This window comes from Nicotiana sylvestris, chromosome 2, assembly GCF_000393655.2.
Source record: "Nicotiana sylvestris chromosome 2, ASM39365v2, whole genome shotgun sequence".
NCBI classification, from domain to species: domain Eukaryota; kingdom Viridiplantae; phylum Streptophyta; class Magnoliopsida; order Solanales; family Solanaceae; genus Nicotiana; species Nicotiana sylvestris.
In genome coordinates this window covers 177,537,739-177,554,915 of record NC_091058.1, presented here as the reverse complement: position 1 = coordinate 177,554,915, position 17,177 = coordinate 177,537,739, and the positions used below count along the sequence as shown (strand labels likewise).

General features: G+C 39.1%; 1 protein-coding gene across 2 annotated transcripts; it reads right to left on the bottom strand.

Annotated features, from left to right (window-relative positions):
• Positions 1-7,307: 7,307 nt before the first annotated feature.
• On the bottom strand, positions 7,308-12,127 carry LOC104236735 (probable WRKY transcription factor 14). Of its 2 annotated transcripts, XR_011405554.1 has the most exons (4): positions 11,121-12,127; positions 9,791-9,931; positions 8,109-8,739; positions 7,308-7,906 (listed from the first exon to the last, which is right to left on the bottom strand). XR_011405554.1 is itself a non-coding variant. In XM_009790727.2 (3 exons), the coding sequence occupies exons 1-3, from the start codon at positions 11,780-11,782 to the stop codon at positions 8,160-8,162; spliced, it is 1,383 nt and encodes a 460-aa protein (XP_009789029.1). In that variant the 5' UTR covers positions 11,783-12,127; the 3' UTR covers positions 7,308-8,159. The 2 variants fall into 2 exon arrangements, 1 of the variants encoding a protein (XP_009789029.1); XM_009790727.2 differs by having other exon boundaries at positions 7,308-8,739.
• Between the last annotated feature and the right edge of the window lie 5,050 nt (positions 12,128-17,177).

Here is a 17,177-nt window from a genome sequence, read left to right as displayed (position 1 = left end):
TGAGTGCCCGACACCAGGTCAATACCAAAATCAATATCCTTGTCCGGTGGCATGCTCGACAGGTCTGCAGGAAACACATCGGAAATTCCCTCACAATTGGGACAGAATCGATACTAGGAGTCTCAGCTCCAACATCCCTCACAAACGCTAGATATGAAAGACAACCCTTCCCAACCATACGTTGGGCCTTCAAGAAGGATATCACTCTACTAGGAACATAATCAGTCACACCACGCCACTCGATCCGCGGTACACTCGGCATAGCCAAAGTGACTGTCTTAGCATGACAATCTAGAATAGCACGACATAGAGATAGCCAATCCATGCCCAAAATGATATCAAAATCCACCATGCTCAATAGCAATAGATCTACTCGAGTCTCCAGACCCCCAATAGTCACCACACATGACCGGTACACACGGTCTACAACCACAGTATCGCCCACCGGGGTAGATACATGAACAGGTAAAGCAAGAAACTCACGGGGCATACCCAAATAATGAGCAAAGTACGATGACACATAATAAAAGGTGGAATCGGGATCAAATAATACAGAGACATCTCTGTGGCAGACTAAAACAATACCTGTAATGACAGCATCTGAAGCAATGGTGTTGGGTTTGCTTGGGAGTGCATAGAAACGGGCATGACCGCCCCCTGATCGACCTCCCCCTCTGGGGCGACCCCTGGCTGCCTGACCTCCACCCCTAGCTGGCTAGGCGGGTGGTAAAGTAACAAGAGCAGAAGTCGAGGGCTGACCCCTCTGCTGGGACGAACTAGCAACATGATGAGGACACTGCCTCCACACATGCCAAAACTCTCCACACTCAAAACAACTCCCAGGTGCTTGAGAAAGGGACTAAAGGGAACCTTTCGCACCGGAGTGACCAACTGATGCACTAGGCATAGAAGAACCCTGAGCCGACGTGGCACGAGATAAACTCTAAGGTTGAGGGCACTGAGTGATGACTGGCCCCGCTGAGATCCATGATGACCATGACCCGAAGATGCCCCGCGATACACTGGATGGGCTGACTAAGCAGGCCTGAAAGAACGACCTCTACCATGCTAGAACTGGCCCCTCGAAGAAGTACCACTATAACTGCCAGATCCTCGAGGCCTCTTGTCTTCCCTCTCCTCTCGATCCTGATGGCAAACCGTCTCAATCTCGCGAGCGATATCCACTACCTCCTCGAACGTAGCACCCAATACCCTCTCTCGGGTCATAAGAATACAGAGATAATAGTTAAGGCCATCAACAAATCTCCTGATCCTCTCACGATCTGTCGGAACCATCCAAATGGCATGACGAGCCAACTCAGAAAACCTCGACTCATACTGTGACACAGTCATATCCCCCTGTTGCAACCACTCAAACTATCTACGCAGCTCCTCTCTACGGGACTACGGTACATACTTCTCCAAGAAGAGAGTGGAGAACTGCTGCCAAGTAAGGGGCGCTGCTCCAACCGGCCTACGCCTCTCATACGCCTCCCACCATGTGAAGGCAGCCCCAGTAAACTGAAAGGTGGTAAATGCCACACCACTAGTCTCAAGAATCCCTGCTGTATGGAGCATCCACTAACACTTATCCAGAAAACCCTAGGCATCCTCGCCCTCGGCACCACTGAATGACAGAGGCTGGAGTCTACCAAACCTCTCAAGATGACGCTGCTCATCATCCGGCATAACTAGCACAATAAACTCCTAAGCTGGTGCAACCGGCTGAGCTGGAGGTGCCCCCGGTGTCTGCAATCCCTGCACTACCTACTCAGGTGTGCGAGCAATGGGGGTTTGATTGCCTCCCCCGGCCTGTGAAGTAGCTGCTGCTGTAGTGGCTGAAACTGCTTGAGCCAGGCCAGTGCAAACTGATAAGATCTATGCCAAGGCCTCCTGAAGACCCAAAATCACAATGGGCACAGTTGGTGCCTGAACTGGTGCTGCTGGAGTATCCATAGCTGGAGCCTGATCTGGAGCCGGGGAAGTTGGTGGATCAACAGGTGCTGCCCTCGCTGCTCTGCCTCTGCCACATCCATGACCGCATCCACGGCCTCTAGTGTCCTTAGTGGGTGGCACTGGTGGTCGTCCACCTCGTCCGGTAGCGCGAGTCCTCGCCATCTGTGAGAGAATCGAATAACAGAAGTTTAGCACTCGGATCAACAAGTTCGCATGACAGGATTTTCAAGAATATGAAGTTTTTCCTAAAGGTTCTGCAACCTCTCGAGGATAAATACAGACGTCTCCCTAAACCTGCTCATGACTCGTGAGACCTAAGTAACCTAGGCTCTGATACCAACTTGTCACGACCCAATCCTCGAACTCGGACATGATGGCGCCTCTCATGAAGCCAAGGCCAGCCAGACCAAAATGGAACACATCTTTTAAACAGTTAATCATCATAAATAGTAATAACATATAATATAATATTCATAAATTGCGAAACCTTTAACGATAACAATAGTGGAAACCATCCCGACACAGCCCAAAACCGAGGTGTCACAAGTCATGAGCTACTACAGAATCTGCTATAGGTCTACAAAGTGCGGAATCCGATACAACAATTTGAAGAAAACATAAATGATAGAGGATAATAGAGACAAGGGGATGCAGACGTCAACAGCTACATCGTAACTCCAAATCACTACCTAGTTTGGAAGGAATCAACACTTAGGTGCGGACTCTGCTATGCCTGAATCTGCACACACGGTGCAGGGAGTAATGTGAGTACTTAGACTCAGTGAGTAATAATAATAAATAAAGACTGAAGGCAAGAAATCACGTAAAAACACATGGCATTTCATACTGAAGTAGTAAAATCACTTTAAACAGTAAAGCAGTGAGAAAACAAGTGAAAATCCCTTTTTCCAACAAGTAAAGCAAGTAGTTTACAAGTGAGTAACAAAAATGATAGAAATGTAAACAGCCCCTCGGGCAAAACATGTACAACAAACCACCCCTCGGGCATAATATCAACAGAACCAGCCCCTCGGGCTCAATATCAGAATATTGCCAACCCCTCGGGCTCAATATCAGAACAGTAACAGCCCCTTGGGCTCACTCTCAGAATAGTATCAGCCCCTCGGACTACCTTACAATCACTCATATCAGCCCCTCGGGCATAGTATCAATCACTTAGAACAATGGGTACCCGCGCTCACTGTGGGTGTGCAGACTCCAGAGGGGCCCCTTACGGCCCAAACGCTATATCAAGCCACCTCATGGCATCATCACTCGACACTCGGCCTCACATCACATGGCACTCGGCCTCACATCACTCAAGCCACCTCGTGGCATATAAAGTATCTCAGGCCTCGGCCTCATATCACTCAGCATATCCTCACATATGGCCCTCGGCATCACTCAGTCCAAAAATCATCACAAGCCCCTAGGGCATTAGTAAAATAGTAGTTCTCAGCCCAAAACATGATGTAGAAATATCATTTAAGTTTCAAATCTGAGTAAAAGTGGCTGAGTTTGTAAAACAGTAGATATCAACAAGACTGAGTTCAAATAATAAGTCAAGCAGTAAGGAAACAATGATAAAAATCCCCGAAGGGTTCAAATAGTTGGCACGAAGCCTAAATATGACAATTAGCCCAAATCATGATGATAACAAATGAATTTCAGTCAAATACGCGGTAAAATCATTATTTGGGACGGACCAAGTCACAATGCCCAGTAGTAAAAGACCCCACGCTCATCATCCAGCGCGTGTCTCACCTCAATATAGCACTTTGATGTGCAAATCCGAGGTTTCAAACTCTCAGGACATCATTTACAATCATTACTCACCTCGAACCGGCTAATTCTCTAGCTCGCGAAGCCTTTGCCCCTCGAATTGGCCTCCACGCACGTCGAATCTATCCAAAATCAGAACGAATACGTCTCAATATGCCAAGGGAATAAAGCCCAGACGAAAACATTCAAAAAATATAAAAAATCCCGAAATTAGCAAAACCTGAGCCCCGAGCCCACGTCTCGAAATCGGGTAAAATTTACATTTTCAGAATCCTCATACCCTCACGAGTCTAACCATACCAAAATTATCCAATTTTGATACCATTTGGTCCTTCAAATCATCATTTTACATTTTTGCAAGGTTTCACAATTTTTCTTCCCAAATTCCATCCTAGATCACGAATTAAATGATGAATTAAGTGATAGATTCATGTATTCTAGCCAAATCTGAGTTAAAATCACTTACCCCGATGAATTTCTTTAAAAACCTTCAAAAAATCGCCAAAATCCGAGCTCTCTAGATCAAAATATTAAATAAAACCCAAAACCTCGTATTTATAGAGTACCCGTCAGATTTCATCCTCTGCGGGCCACACCAAATCGACCGCGTTCCGCACAAGCCAGTGCGATCTGCGCAAAAACAACCGCGACCGCACAGGCCTTCCTCTACAATGACAAGCTTTAGTATTTTGGCCATAACTTTTTCTACAAATGTCCAAATTGCAATATCTTTATCTTTATGGAAACTAGACACTAAGGACTACAACTTTTGTTTTTGAATCACCTCAAATTTTTTTGTAGATCAAAAGATATGATCTTCCGAAGTTGGACTAGCGGGAAGGTTCTTCACCGCGGCCGCGCCCACTTTTGTGCGGTCCGCACAGCACTCACCGCGGGCGCACTCATTTTTGTGCGGACCGCATGGGTGAGTTCCGGGGCCTGCAACCCTTCTGAACCTTCTACGGCTATGATTTTCGCACTAAAACATCCCGGAACCCCCGAAACTTCAAACCAATCGTACCTACACATCCCACGACATCGTTCAAACTTGCTCAAAACTTCGGAACTCTCACAACAACACCAAATCACCAATTTGACATAGGATTCAAGCCTAAGAACTCCAAGAACTCTTAAATTATGCTTTCGATCAAAAAGTCTATCAGAATGACCTGTAATTTTGCACACACATCCCAAATGACACCACGAAGCTACTACAACTCTCGGAATTCCATTCCGACCCCTATATCAAAATCTCGCCTATCAACCGGAATTTGCCAAAATATCAATTTCGTCAATTCAAGCCTAAATCTTCTCTACAACTCTAAAACCCATTCCGATCGCGCTTCTAAGTCACAAATCACCTCCCGAAGCTAACCGAACCATCGAAACTCACATCCGAGCCCTCTAACACATAAGTCAACATCCGGTTGACTTTTCCAACTTAATCCTTCTTAAAAGAGACTAAGTGTCTCATTTCTTACCAGAATCCTCCCTGAACTCAAACTAATCAACCCGATCACATAAAACACGGATAACGAAGCGTAAAGAAGCTGAAATAGGGAAAACAGAGCGATAATTCATGAGACGATTGGCCGGGTCGTCACATTGCCATTGACAATCAGCTGTCCGCCATTAAAGATCTCTTTATTGCTACCTAGTCCATTGTTGGAGATATTTATGCCACCTCAAAAGAGACAGGGTCTGATGTTTCAAAGATAAGAGTTGCAGTTCTCAGAGTTAGGGAAAACGCAGTTAAAGCATTCAAGGAGGTACACGACAGGCTTGATGGAGTGACTATATCAGCCAATGCCAGCTTTGATCAACTGAAGGAGGCGATATGCAATACTCTTACTTATTTCTTGCGTCATTAATGTGGAAGTTTAAGAAAATATTTTTGTTGTGCTGTTTTGAACTGGATAACCAGTCGATTGGATGATTTTTGCTTTTTTTATGCTGTTTAGATAATATGTTTTGTTTTGCCATAACTCTGCTAGCATATCATGTTTATACTTTATCGCGTTTTAGTATATAGTGTGTTGCTATCTTATCTCCTCTATGCTGATGCCAAAAAGGGGGAGAAAGGATATCTATATTCGTGCAGATAGTGCAGGTACATCCATTGCAGGGGAAGTCGGCTATAAATACTACAGGAGAAGCTAACTAAAAGAAGTCCCAACGGCACCTCTTGAGGGGGAGTCACATATCTTACAGAAAGCAATCGACTAAAAGAAGCACCTACTTAGGGGGAGCCAAATGCACTCATTGAGGGGGAGTAAAATATAGGGAAGTCAACTGACGTCTACAAGTTTACATATATTATTTTGTCATCACCAAAAAGGGGGAGATTATTAGGTTTTAGTTTTAATGATGCAAAATAATATAACTGCTTTTGGTATAGGAACTCAAGGAAAGCATTCAAGATTGAAGAAATCAAAAAGAAGGAATCAATCAACCAACTAGAGATTCGGAAAGGGAATCAATCAGAGATTGATTGAAGCAGAAAAAAAGCATCGAAGATCTTGCAAAATGATCAATCAAGCTGCTATTTTCGAAAGGACCAACAATCAAGTAAACCCATGTTATCAAGATCTGTAGAAGGAAAGCTATCAATGCCCTCTCATCAAGGAAGAGCAACGACAAATAACCTTATTCTTGGAAAGAATTAATTTCTTTCCAAGGATCAAATCTCTCGGGTTGTCAAATCTCTTTAGCAAACGGCCTCCCACAAAGTATCTATACACATTCTTAAGCCTCAGTCAAATATACTTTTGATCGAACCAAATACTCTCTCTTTGTTCTACTGCAAACAAATATTGTAGTTCTACTAGATCTGTTGTGTAGCAAGTTAGAGAAGAAAGAGAGAAAAATACTGGTAAGGCATTGTATAAAAAAGAAACGAGTGATATAGGAACCGAACCATTGGTGTAAACCACACCATTCACTTTGTACTCGAGAAACTCATTCACTGAAAGAGAACTCCCTTACAACCTAAGAGGACTGGACTAGGATTCACATTGAATCCGAACCAGTATAAAAATTTCGGTGTCTTTAATTCCTGCACTTTATTTCTGCATCTTAGATTCTGCTCTTACTTTTATCACGTTATTACATCCAGTCGACTAATTAGAAAATTAGTCAACTTATAGTGATTAAAATATAAAAATAAACAATTCACCCCTCTTATACTTTCAAAATGAACCTAGAGGAAGCATCAAACAGGGAATAGGATCCTAAAACTCAAAACAGTTGGTCGGGTCATTACACATAAATGATAAAAAAGAATTTTCTTTCTTTCTTTCGACCCTCCATTTCAATTTATGTAAACTTATTTCCTTTTTAGTCTATGCCAAAAAGAATAACATCTTTCCGTATTTGGAAATAATTTACCTTATGCAATAATTTATAGATACACAAAACATATATGTATGCCTCATTTTACACCACAAATTCAAAAGTCTTTTCTTTTTTCTTAAACTTTTTGCCCGATCAAATGAGTTCACATAAATTGCAATGAACGGAGTATAATAGAAGCTTGACCGAAATTATAAATACATTTAACGGAAAAAAAATATGAACAAAAAACTTCTAATTTATCTCAAAAGCTTCGTAAACTACATACAATATCCAAAACAAACACAACTAGAATAGTAATAATAATAATGGAATTAACAAACAGAAAGCTGAGGAACCCGAAGCTTGCATCTTGTCAACGTATCTTCTCAAAACACCTCAGACATGACCACCTTAAACTCTTTTGTCATGTCACGAAAGAGGAAGAATTCCTTTTAAACTTCAGTATTAATATTTAATTAGTAGCATGATCCTTTCTTTCTAAATAAACATTTTTGCTAAACCAGTAAGAAAGAAAGGAAATAGAGAAGCTTTTAAAATTTTTGTTGGAGCGTATGGTAAATGAGGGGAGGAGGCTTTAATTATTTATCCCACTAAAAAGATGGGAGTTCCATCGCACGTCAATCGCCTCTATCTGGTCATGTCTGATCTGATAGACGATGTACTTGTTTTAACTGTTGAAACCTTCTGTTCCTCAGCTTTCTGTCCCATCCACTAATATTCCCAAAAGGAATGGAGGACTCTCTCTCGTAGGCCCTGCTCCCAATCAACCAGCACTCCTTTTCCTACTTTTTCCTTTCCTAATCTCTTCACTGTTCTGCTAAGTCAGAAGACAAGATTATGAAAAAGTGATACTTGTACAGTATGCAGCAATACTAGGCTAGCTACACCAAATTAATGCACAACAGAAAAAGAAAAGAAAAAAAAAGAGGAGGAAAATTATAGCCAAGAGACATTAATCCATCTTTACTTGGCTTATGACATTCCAAGAAAGTATAGCACTAGTCAAGAATATGTACCAAGTGAGATTTAGTTTGCTTCTTTTTTATCCTGTGTTTGATCGAATCTTGTTATGGGTCGGCTTGACTCTTATTGTTGTTGTTTCCACTCCAATCGTACAAGTTGAACGCATCAATGGTCTTCTTCTGTCCCGCTTCATTAATATCTCCCGAGAGAGTTTTGGCGAACAAAAGGTTTAGAGGGTCAGCTTCGAGTTCTACCAAATCGGCGAAGAAATCCTCGTGAGAGTGGTTCGATGATGAATCTGGCAATATTGGCTGATAACTGTCTTTTGAGAATTCGACATCACGCATTTCCACAGCAAGTTGCTGATGATGATGATCATCCCTTAGGTCTTGTAATTCGGCCACCTCTTCCTTCACTTTGGAAATATTCACTTGTGCAACAGTACTAATATTGTTTTGTTGATCATCTTTTGAATTAGTGTTGTTCTTAGAGGTTGAAGTAGTAGTGTGTTTGGAATTATTAGGCTGAGACCTGGTTGAACCAGCGAGGGAATTTCTCTGGGTTGGCCAAGGATGATTGTGCTCTGATGTGTAGGTGATGACTAACATGTTTGGGTCTGTCCTGCTCCTTTCCACTTGTTTCCTTGCTGAACATCCCTTGGAACTACTGCATCTATAGTAGCCCCTGCATTCATTTCAGATGACCAAAACTCTAAATATTAATTTATGGAGACCCTCTATTAGTATATATTTGTTCCAAAATATTTGAGACAAAACATATACTCCATCCGTTTCAATTTATGTGAACCTATTTCCTTTTTGGTCCGTGTAAAAAAGAATGACCCTTTTCCTTATTTGGAAACAATTTACCTTTATGCAATGATTTATAGCCACACAAAATATATTTGCCTCATTTTACACCACAAGTTCAAAAGTCTTTTTTCTTTTCTTAAATTCTGTGCTCAGTCAAATGGGTTCACATAAATTGAAATGGACGGAGTACTACTAATCTAATGATTAACTATCTTTCCTAAGGGGTATATAAAAAAATATTACTCCATTTGTTTCAATTTATTTGAACCTATATCCTTTTTAGTCCGTGTAAAAAAGAATGACCTCTTTCCATATATGCAAACAATTTACCTTTATGCAATAATTTATAGCCACACAAAATATATGTGTCTCATTTTACACCACAAGTTCAAAAGTATTTTCTTTTTTCATAAATTTCGTGCCTAATCAAATAAGTTCACATGAGTTGACACGAAGGAAGTAAATATAGACCGAAGATAGCAGTAGTAGTGTATTGGTTCATTAATTAATTTTTTTTTTCAAGTGAATGAACTCTACTCACGTAAATCTTTCGAGGATGAAAGATGAATGATGAGTTGCATCATGGTCACAACTTTAGGTTTCTATTAATCAGAAGAACATCATAGGAATTTATTTGTACAATTAAATCCATCACTTAAAACAATAATAATTGTAGTATTATCTCTTAATTTTCAAAGAAGCTTAAAAGCATCCATTGGACTTAGCAAAAACTTGCTCTTATATTGATAGGCTTGCTCAGAGAAGTCTTTAATTTACGGACAATAAAAAAGAATTGGTGATTTCTAAAGAAAATTCCCAATTTGTCACAAAAGGAAACACAAAATCTTCTTATAGTAAAAAACATTGTCAGTGCAGATGTACAGAAATTATGTTGTTTCATCTTAGTATGAGTAATTACTGACCTTGGGTAAGGGGAGCCTTTGATTGGCTTCTGACCGTACTTTCTCCAAGCCCATAGATCTGATGGAACTATTTCTCCACCTTGCCTGCTGTTTGCTGGTGCTGGTGCTGGTATACATACCACCTTTTTCGCCTGACTCTTTCTGCAAATTCAAATATATATACTTCACTTTTGCATAATAAACCCTAATACATCAAGAAACCTTTTTTATCAACTTTTTTTTTTGCTAGTCATCTAGTATTCGAAACTCACTAGCTCAAAAAATTTGACTCTTGCCAAGTAGATTCATTAAGCAGAATATTCCTATCCTACCAAAAAAATTCTTCAACTGTCAACGCACGATCAGTGGTGAAGCCAGAAATTTCCTCTAGAGTGTTTAAACTTGAGTAAAAAAAAATATCAATAAAGAATGTTCCATATATGTTATATACCATTAAAATATAATATTTTACCTATATATACCTTCGCCCTGCGCACGACTAGGGAGCTTTGGCTAACCTTTTGCATCAACTTGTACACTATTATCGTCATAGTAAATTAATGACTTTACAAAGGGCAGGTGACTGAAATCTAAGATAACAACTTCATGGATTAATCTTTCACAAACTAATGCAGGAATTATTTGTATTTTTTTGCATTTTCAATACCGTTGACTGAAAATTCGAAAGGGTTCATGGTGAGTCAACTATATGTATATATATTACTACTATTAAAATATAAATGTATAGGTGAGACCTAAACATGCTGGGAAAGTGTGAGATTTTGGAAGCATCAAATGAAATCTATGGTATTTAGTAGATTGATTTCTAATCGATCGACTTTACTTTCAGTCGTGTCAAAACTGTGCTACTTCTTGTTGACAAGAGGTAATCATGAAAATATTTCTAGCTGAAAGTGATTGACACAAATTGAAAAGCCCCTTTCATGGTATTTTTTTGGAGTAAAAAGTAAAGAAAAATAAACAAGTTGAAAGCTAAGTCTGTGATTGAAGAAGTAGTTCTAGATGCTTTTATTAATTTTGATGGAAAATATCACCCGGATTTCATGCATATTTACATATCAATTTATTCTGGTTTTCCTTTCTTTTTTTTCAATTGTTCACTCAGGACCCTATGTTTGATATGGTTCATTAAAAGCTACATAGTAGGAGTAGTAAATACTGTTTACATGATTTTTCTATCTTTCTTCTAGTTGTTCATTGAAAAAGTTGAAGTCATAAAAATCTCTTAAAACTAGGCATCAATCATGTTCGTATCAAATAAATTACACAATATAGTAAGAGTTTTCAATTCAAGTATAGTATATATATTAATTTTCAAGAATTTACTCACCTTCGTTTGATACCCGTATTTCGCGGAGATGAGATCTGCAAGCCAGAGTTTTCCATTAAGCAAGTTTTAGAAGAATTAGGAGAGATAATTGCATCATTAGCAACTAATGCACCACCACCAGCAATAACAGTGGAGGGTGGTTGCAAGGCTACGGCACCCGTCATCGGAGAATTACATGGTGACATCGCCGCGGCCAACTTGGTAGTAGGAGAGATCTGAAGCATCCTTGAAAAGATATTGCCGGTTGGTCGACTTTTCATTTCAGTCTCCTCAAGAATTTTTGGTCCAAAAAGACTAATATTATTATTATTGTTATTGTTATTATTGTCATTGTTCGAGGTGAATAAGCTGGAACCGGCAGGCAGCATATCAATATCATGGAAGAGTGGATCTCTCAAGTTACAAAACGGATCTCCAAAATCTTGAACGGACGGTTCTTCAATTCCAGCGGCCGAATAATTTATCGGATGGCTAGGGAACTGACCTAGCCATCTGTCAGTAACAGCAGCAGCAGCAGTAGTCGATGATGACTCACCAGAGGTGGTAGTGATATTATTTGCACCACTTATATTTGGTCCACTGCTACCTAGGAATATATCAGCTAAATCACCTTGATAATTATTCTCCATGGTTGTTTTTTGCAGCTGGAACTTGCTGCACATACCTAGCTATAATTGCCTTAATTTTAGCTTCTCTCTATGTATGACTTTGAGAAAGAAATTTTTAAGCAGAAACAAGCAGCAGCAGATTCTTGATTTGACCTATTTTTTGATAGTCCACAAAGAATAGTTTGGTATGTTTTGCACCAAACAGACGTAAAGAACATGCACTTGTATATATTTAGGCTAAGAAAGACTTGTTGTCCTCTTGTGGGTAATTTTGCAAAGAAGCAAAAGATCAGAGAATATTGAAACAAATAGTTTGTTTTGTTTTCTCCTCTTCTTCTTCTCAAGAAAGCAAAGAAAGAGAGAGAGAAAATGGCTTGATAGTTATTCTGAAGAGAGAGGAAGAAAGGGGAGGTCGCTGACTTTTCACATAAAAGTGCTCATTTCCATACGCAACAAGTGGGGATAATAGAAAAGGGAATATTTTAATTAATTAAACAAGTAGTAGTAGTAGTATTAATAATTTGATTAAACTATTTAGGGCTTTGAGCTGGTTCATTTTCAATGTGTGCCTCCATATACATCATCACGCGGATCAAATCAATGCAACTGTTTATGCTATTTTAACTTTAACATATATTTTGTTCTCTCTCTCTTCCTAACTCTAGAATTTTTGTTAATTTGACCTTATGGACATTGGTATTTTTTGAGCTATTATCATACATAATTCAATTATTTTAATGTGATAAAAATTTATATAATTTTATTATTAGTTGGAAAAATTAAGTGACAGTACATTACCGAAAGTCTTCTTATTAGCTCTTCTCTCACCTGAATTAACAAAATATACATTTTGAATTTCGAACATTGTATTTACAAAAGGTTTATGAGATATATCATACATTAAAAAAAAAATCCAGATAATTTTTTAATTATTTACAATTATTTCCATCTCAAATGTTATATATTATACAATCTATAATTAAATACTACAAAGTATTGGCATCAGTTGGCATGTATTTAACTTTCTTAATGATGAAAAATGGGAGATTTTAACCATAAAAATTTAAAATAACTTGTAAAGGCCAAAAGAGTAAAATAATAATAATAATATTAATAATAATAATAAATAATAATAATAATAATAATAATAATAATAATAATAATAGAAAAGATACAGACGGAGCATTTCTTTTCAGTATGAGATTACTCGAGTTGTGAAAAGTAATGAAAATGTTAAACAAAGTTGTAGTCTCACAATATACTTAGAGAAAAGTAGTAAATTTTTTACCCAAAAATGTATTTGAGACTACGCATCACTTTTCTTTAATTCATCGTTACAGAATATTCAGTAATTAGAAGATTAGTGGAGTTAAGATCTTGGTTTCAAAAAATGAGGGTTTCAAAGTAAAGTAGAAAAAGGAAAAGAAAACAAATCGTTATCCTTAAAATTCTAAGTGGTGGAAAAGTCATTTTAAAAGAATATGTGATATAATATTTTCAATGAATTTTTAAACAATATGTGATCAAGTAGCCGCATTTCTCGGGTGACGCTTCTAAATGCATGTTACCGGGACAATTGCGTCCAAAGGTATTAGAATCTTGTCCATTCCTTTCCTCCTATCTCCATTATACAGAATGATTACACTACTTTTTTTCCAAAAAAATAAAAATAAAAATAAAAAGAATTCACCAATACTTTATATATTCAAAATTGAAATCACATTTATTGTATCAGTCACTTCCACCAATTGTTGACCATGGTAGCAATTAGGAGCTCGTGAACGTGAAAAATGGCCCATCCTAGGGTTATCAGCACTAGCGAAGGTGTTGTCGCGAACGTCAAAATTAGGCAAGATCCGGTTCCACAATAGTAGAGACGTGACTGCAATCGTGATTGCTAGGTGTCCAGGCTTAAATATGAAAGGACATGCTTCATTTTCAGCCACGAACTTTAGCTACTTGGACTGGGGATTCATCACCTAATGAATTAACGTAATGATTCTACATCCCTCTTTGAGTTTATTACCTGAATATATGCAGTATTTGACACTCAAAACATGAAATCGAGTGATAGGAATTGGAGATGTTTTATCGAAGTACCTCGTAGACGGTCGAAACCGGACTCGTCCACTACATGGCAGACCGGGCTCGAAACGTGAGGGATTGAAGATCGACCCCGAGTCCTATCGAACCAAAACACTAGGTCAGAATGTCTTTTTCAAGAACATTGAGTCCATGATCTCGGAATCGACCCTGACCCTGAACGAGCTCGGGGAAACATTGACCAACAGAAGACAGAAAAAATGGAAGGCCGAAATAACTGTGATCGGTCAGATATTACGGCGGGAATCTCGGCACGTATCAATAAAGAACCAGCAAATCAGCAAATCAGGAGATTTTTAAATTTTATAGAGTTGTACCTAATATAAGACTTCCCTACTATAAAAAGGCGGTCCGATTACTTATAAAATATAGTGTAACACGCATCCCTAAGCAGTATAAAATTATTTTCTTTCCGCAGCTACTGTTCTTCTGTATTTTGATATCATTTGAATTGCATCCAGTTCAAGTGTGACTAACTTGCCAAGGTTATAACTGTTCAAGTTGTGCGGTTTGAATCTATTTTATCATTGCTTATTTTAATCGTATCTTCAATTTATCACATTGTATCAATTTAATCCATGTATCCTTAAAATCACTTACAAATTCAATTGTTATCCAATTTTGAGGGTAAATAGTTTGGCGTCCACCGTGGGGCTAAGGATAGAAGTGGTTATTTGATACAAATTTCCATAACACTTACTATTTTACACTTGTTCTTTGAAGTATTCTAATTTCAGGTTAAGGCTCAAAATGTCAAACTCATAATTGGAACCCCTACATGTTGACAATGAATCCGGTCACCACGGTGAAAATAACAACATAGCGCCCAATAACGAGGTACTACACGTTGATCCCATTGGAATTCCAATCGCGGACCCGTTGGCCGCTAACTCACATGTGGCTATCGACACAAACCTGCCTACGGATCCCGAGAATAGCATCTGTAGTGGAGCCCGATCGACATTGCAGAATACTTAAAACAATAGAGGAGACAGATAAATCTACGGATGATCTTCGAAGTGTTGCAGGCACAACAGACGGCGATAACACAGTTACAGAACCAAAGTCGCGCACCGAGCAGAATTGAACCCAATCCGTTTTAGGAGATCATCCGTAGGGAAGAACTGGTCGCAAAGAGGTCGAATGAAAATGAGTCGGGTACTAACCCCGAGATCATAGAAATACTCGAGGAGCTGAAAAAACGGATAGAATCAGGGGAGAAAATAATCGAAGCAAAGGACAAAAAGGTGGAAATCTACAATTCCAGGGTCGACCAGATCCAGAGAGCGCCGCTGATACTGAAAGGCTTGGATTCCAAAAGGTTCGTACAAAAATCTTTCTCTCCGAGTACGTGTGATGACCCAAAAGGTTATCACTTGTTTTAAAAGTTCATTCTGCGTTCCAAGGCCTTAAAAACCTCCTTTTGGCTCACCTCGATTTGCGTGCGCAGACTGGGCGTATTTCCGAAAAGCTTTTATGTGAAAATTTGATAAAATGCTAATTTTGCCTTTAAAATTGAATTTAAGTTGACTTCGGTCAATAATTTGGGTAAACGGAGCCGGACCCGGTCCTGGAGAGTCCGTAGAAAAATATGGGACTTGGGCGCATGCCCAAAATTTAATTCCGAGTTCCCAAGCCCGAGAAATGAATTTTTGAAGAAAATTGTTTAACTGAAATTATAAGAGTTTCTGAAAATTTAAAGATGTTTGAATTTGATGGTATCGGGCCCGTATTTTGGTTCCAGAACCCGATACAGGTCTTATATGGTATTTAATTTGAGCCTGTAAAATTTGGTAAGAAACGGAATTCATATGATGTGAATCGGACCCTCTGTTGTGAAATTTGAAACTTAAGAGTTCTAGAGATTTTTCTTTGTTTTGATGCTAAACTTGAAGTTCTAGGTGTTATTTTGGCGATTTGATCGCACGAGTAAGTCCGTATGATATTGTTAGGCTAGTATGCATGTTTGGTTTGGATCCCCGAGGGCTCGGGTAAGTTTCAGATGGGGTTCGGGATGTTTGAGACTTAGAATTTATGCTGTCATAACTATTGCAGGTGCTTAGTGAATTTGTTCTTCACGTTCACGTGGCTTCATTCGCGAACGCGTAAGGCAAATTTCTACAAGGGTCATTTTATTCTTCGCAAACGCGGAGTTCAGGACGCAAACGCGAAGCTCTGGTGGGTTACTCTTCGCGAACGCGTTCTGGCCCACGCGACGCATAGAGTTATTGGGCCTGCAGGAGGGGAGCTCAATTTATTCTATGCGAACGCGGCCGTTTGACCGCCAACACGAAGCCTGTGGAGCAAAATCTCCGCGAATGCAGGCCATCTAATGCGAACGCGAAGGCCATTTGGGCCTGACCCATCGCGAACGCGATGAAGGCCTACCCAGTCTCTTTAAAACAGATTTAAAAACGGGCAGAACCCATTTTCTTCATATTTACGAACTAACAATACCTAGAGGCGATTTTCTTCACACAGAATCATCCCCAAAGTGTTGGTAATCAATTCTAAATTCTACTCTTTCAATCACCCAACGTTTTTCATCACTTTTACATCAAGAATTAAGAATTTTCATGGTAGAAATTGGAAATTTGGGTATAGTTAGGGCTTTTAAATAATTGGAATTTAGACCTCGTTTTGGGGTCGTATTTTGAAACTAATTACATATTCGGGCTCGTGGGTAAATGGTTGATCGGGTTTTGGTCCGAACCTCGAGTTTTGACCAAGCGGGCCCGGGGTCGATTTTTGACTTTTTGGGAAAAATGATAGAAAACCTATAATTTAGCATTGGTGTTGAATTCCTTATGTTTATTAATGTTGTTAAATTAATTTGGGTTAGATACAAGTAAATTGGAGGCAAAATCTAAAGGGAAAGCGGTGCTTGAGGCTTGAGTTTGGCCGTGAAAGTTGAGGTAAGTGTTTGGCCTAACCTTAGCTTGAGGGAATAGGTGTTGTGTCTTATTTGCTATGTGTTAGTGTCGAGTACGACATATAGGTGAGGTGACGAGTATTTATACATTGGTGTCAAACATGCTCGTGAGTCTCATATTCGGATTTGTTGTAATTTTATTATGTTTTGATTATCCTTAACTTGATGGTTAGCGATTGTGGTACAAGATTTATGATGAATTCTTAGTAATTGGCAATTGTCAAGTATTGGCTCAGGTTAAGGTTTATTTTGTGAATTAACTGTGGAAACTAGATTGGTTGTAGTTGATTCCCTTGCTGGGATGTTATTGTTATGATATTGTTTCCCTTGCCGGGATGTCATTGCTTGTGATATTATTTCCCTTGCCCGGATATTATTTTTATATTATTGCTTCCCTTATTAGGATATTGTTGT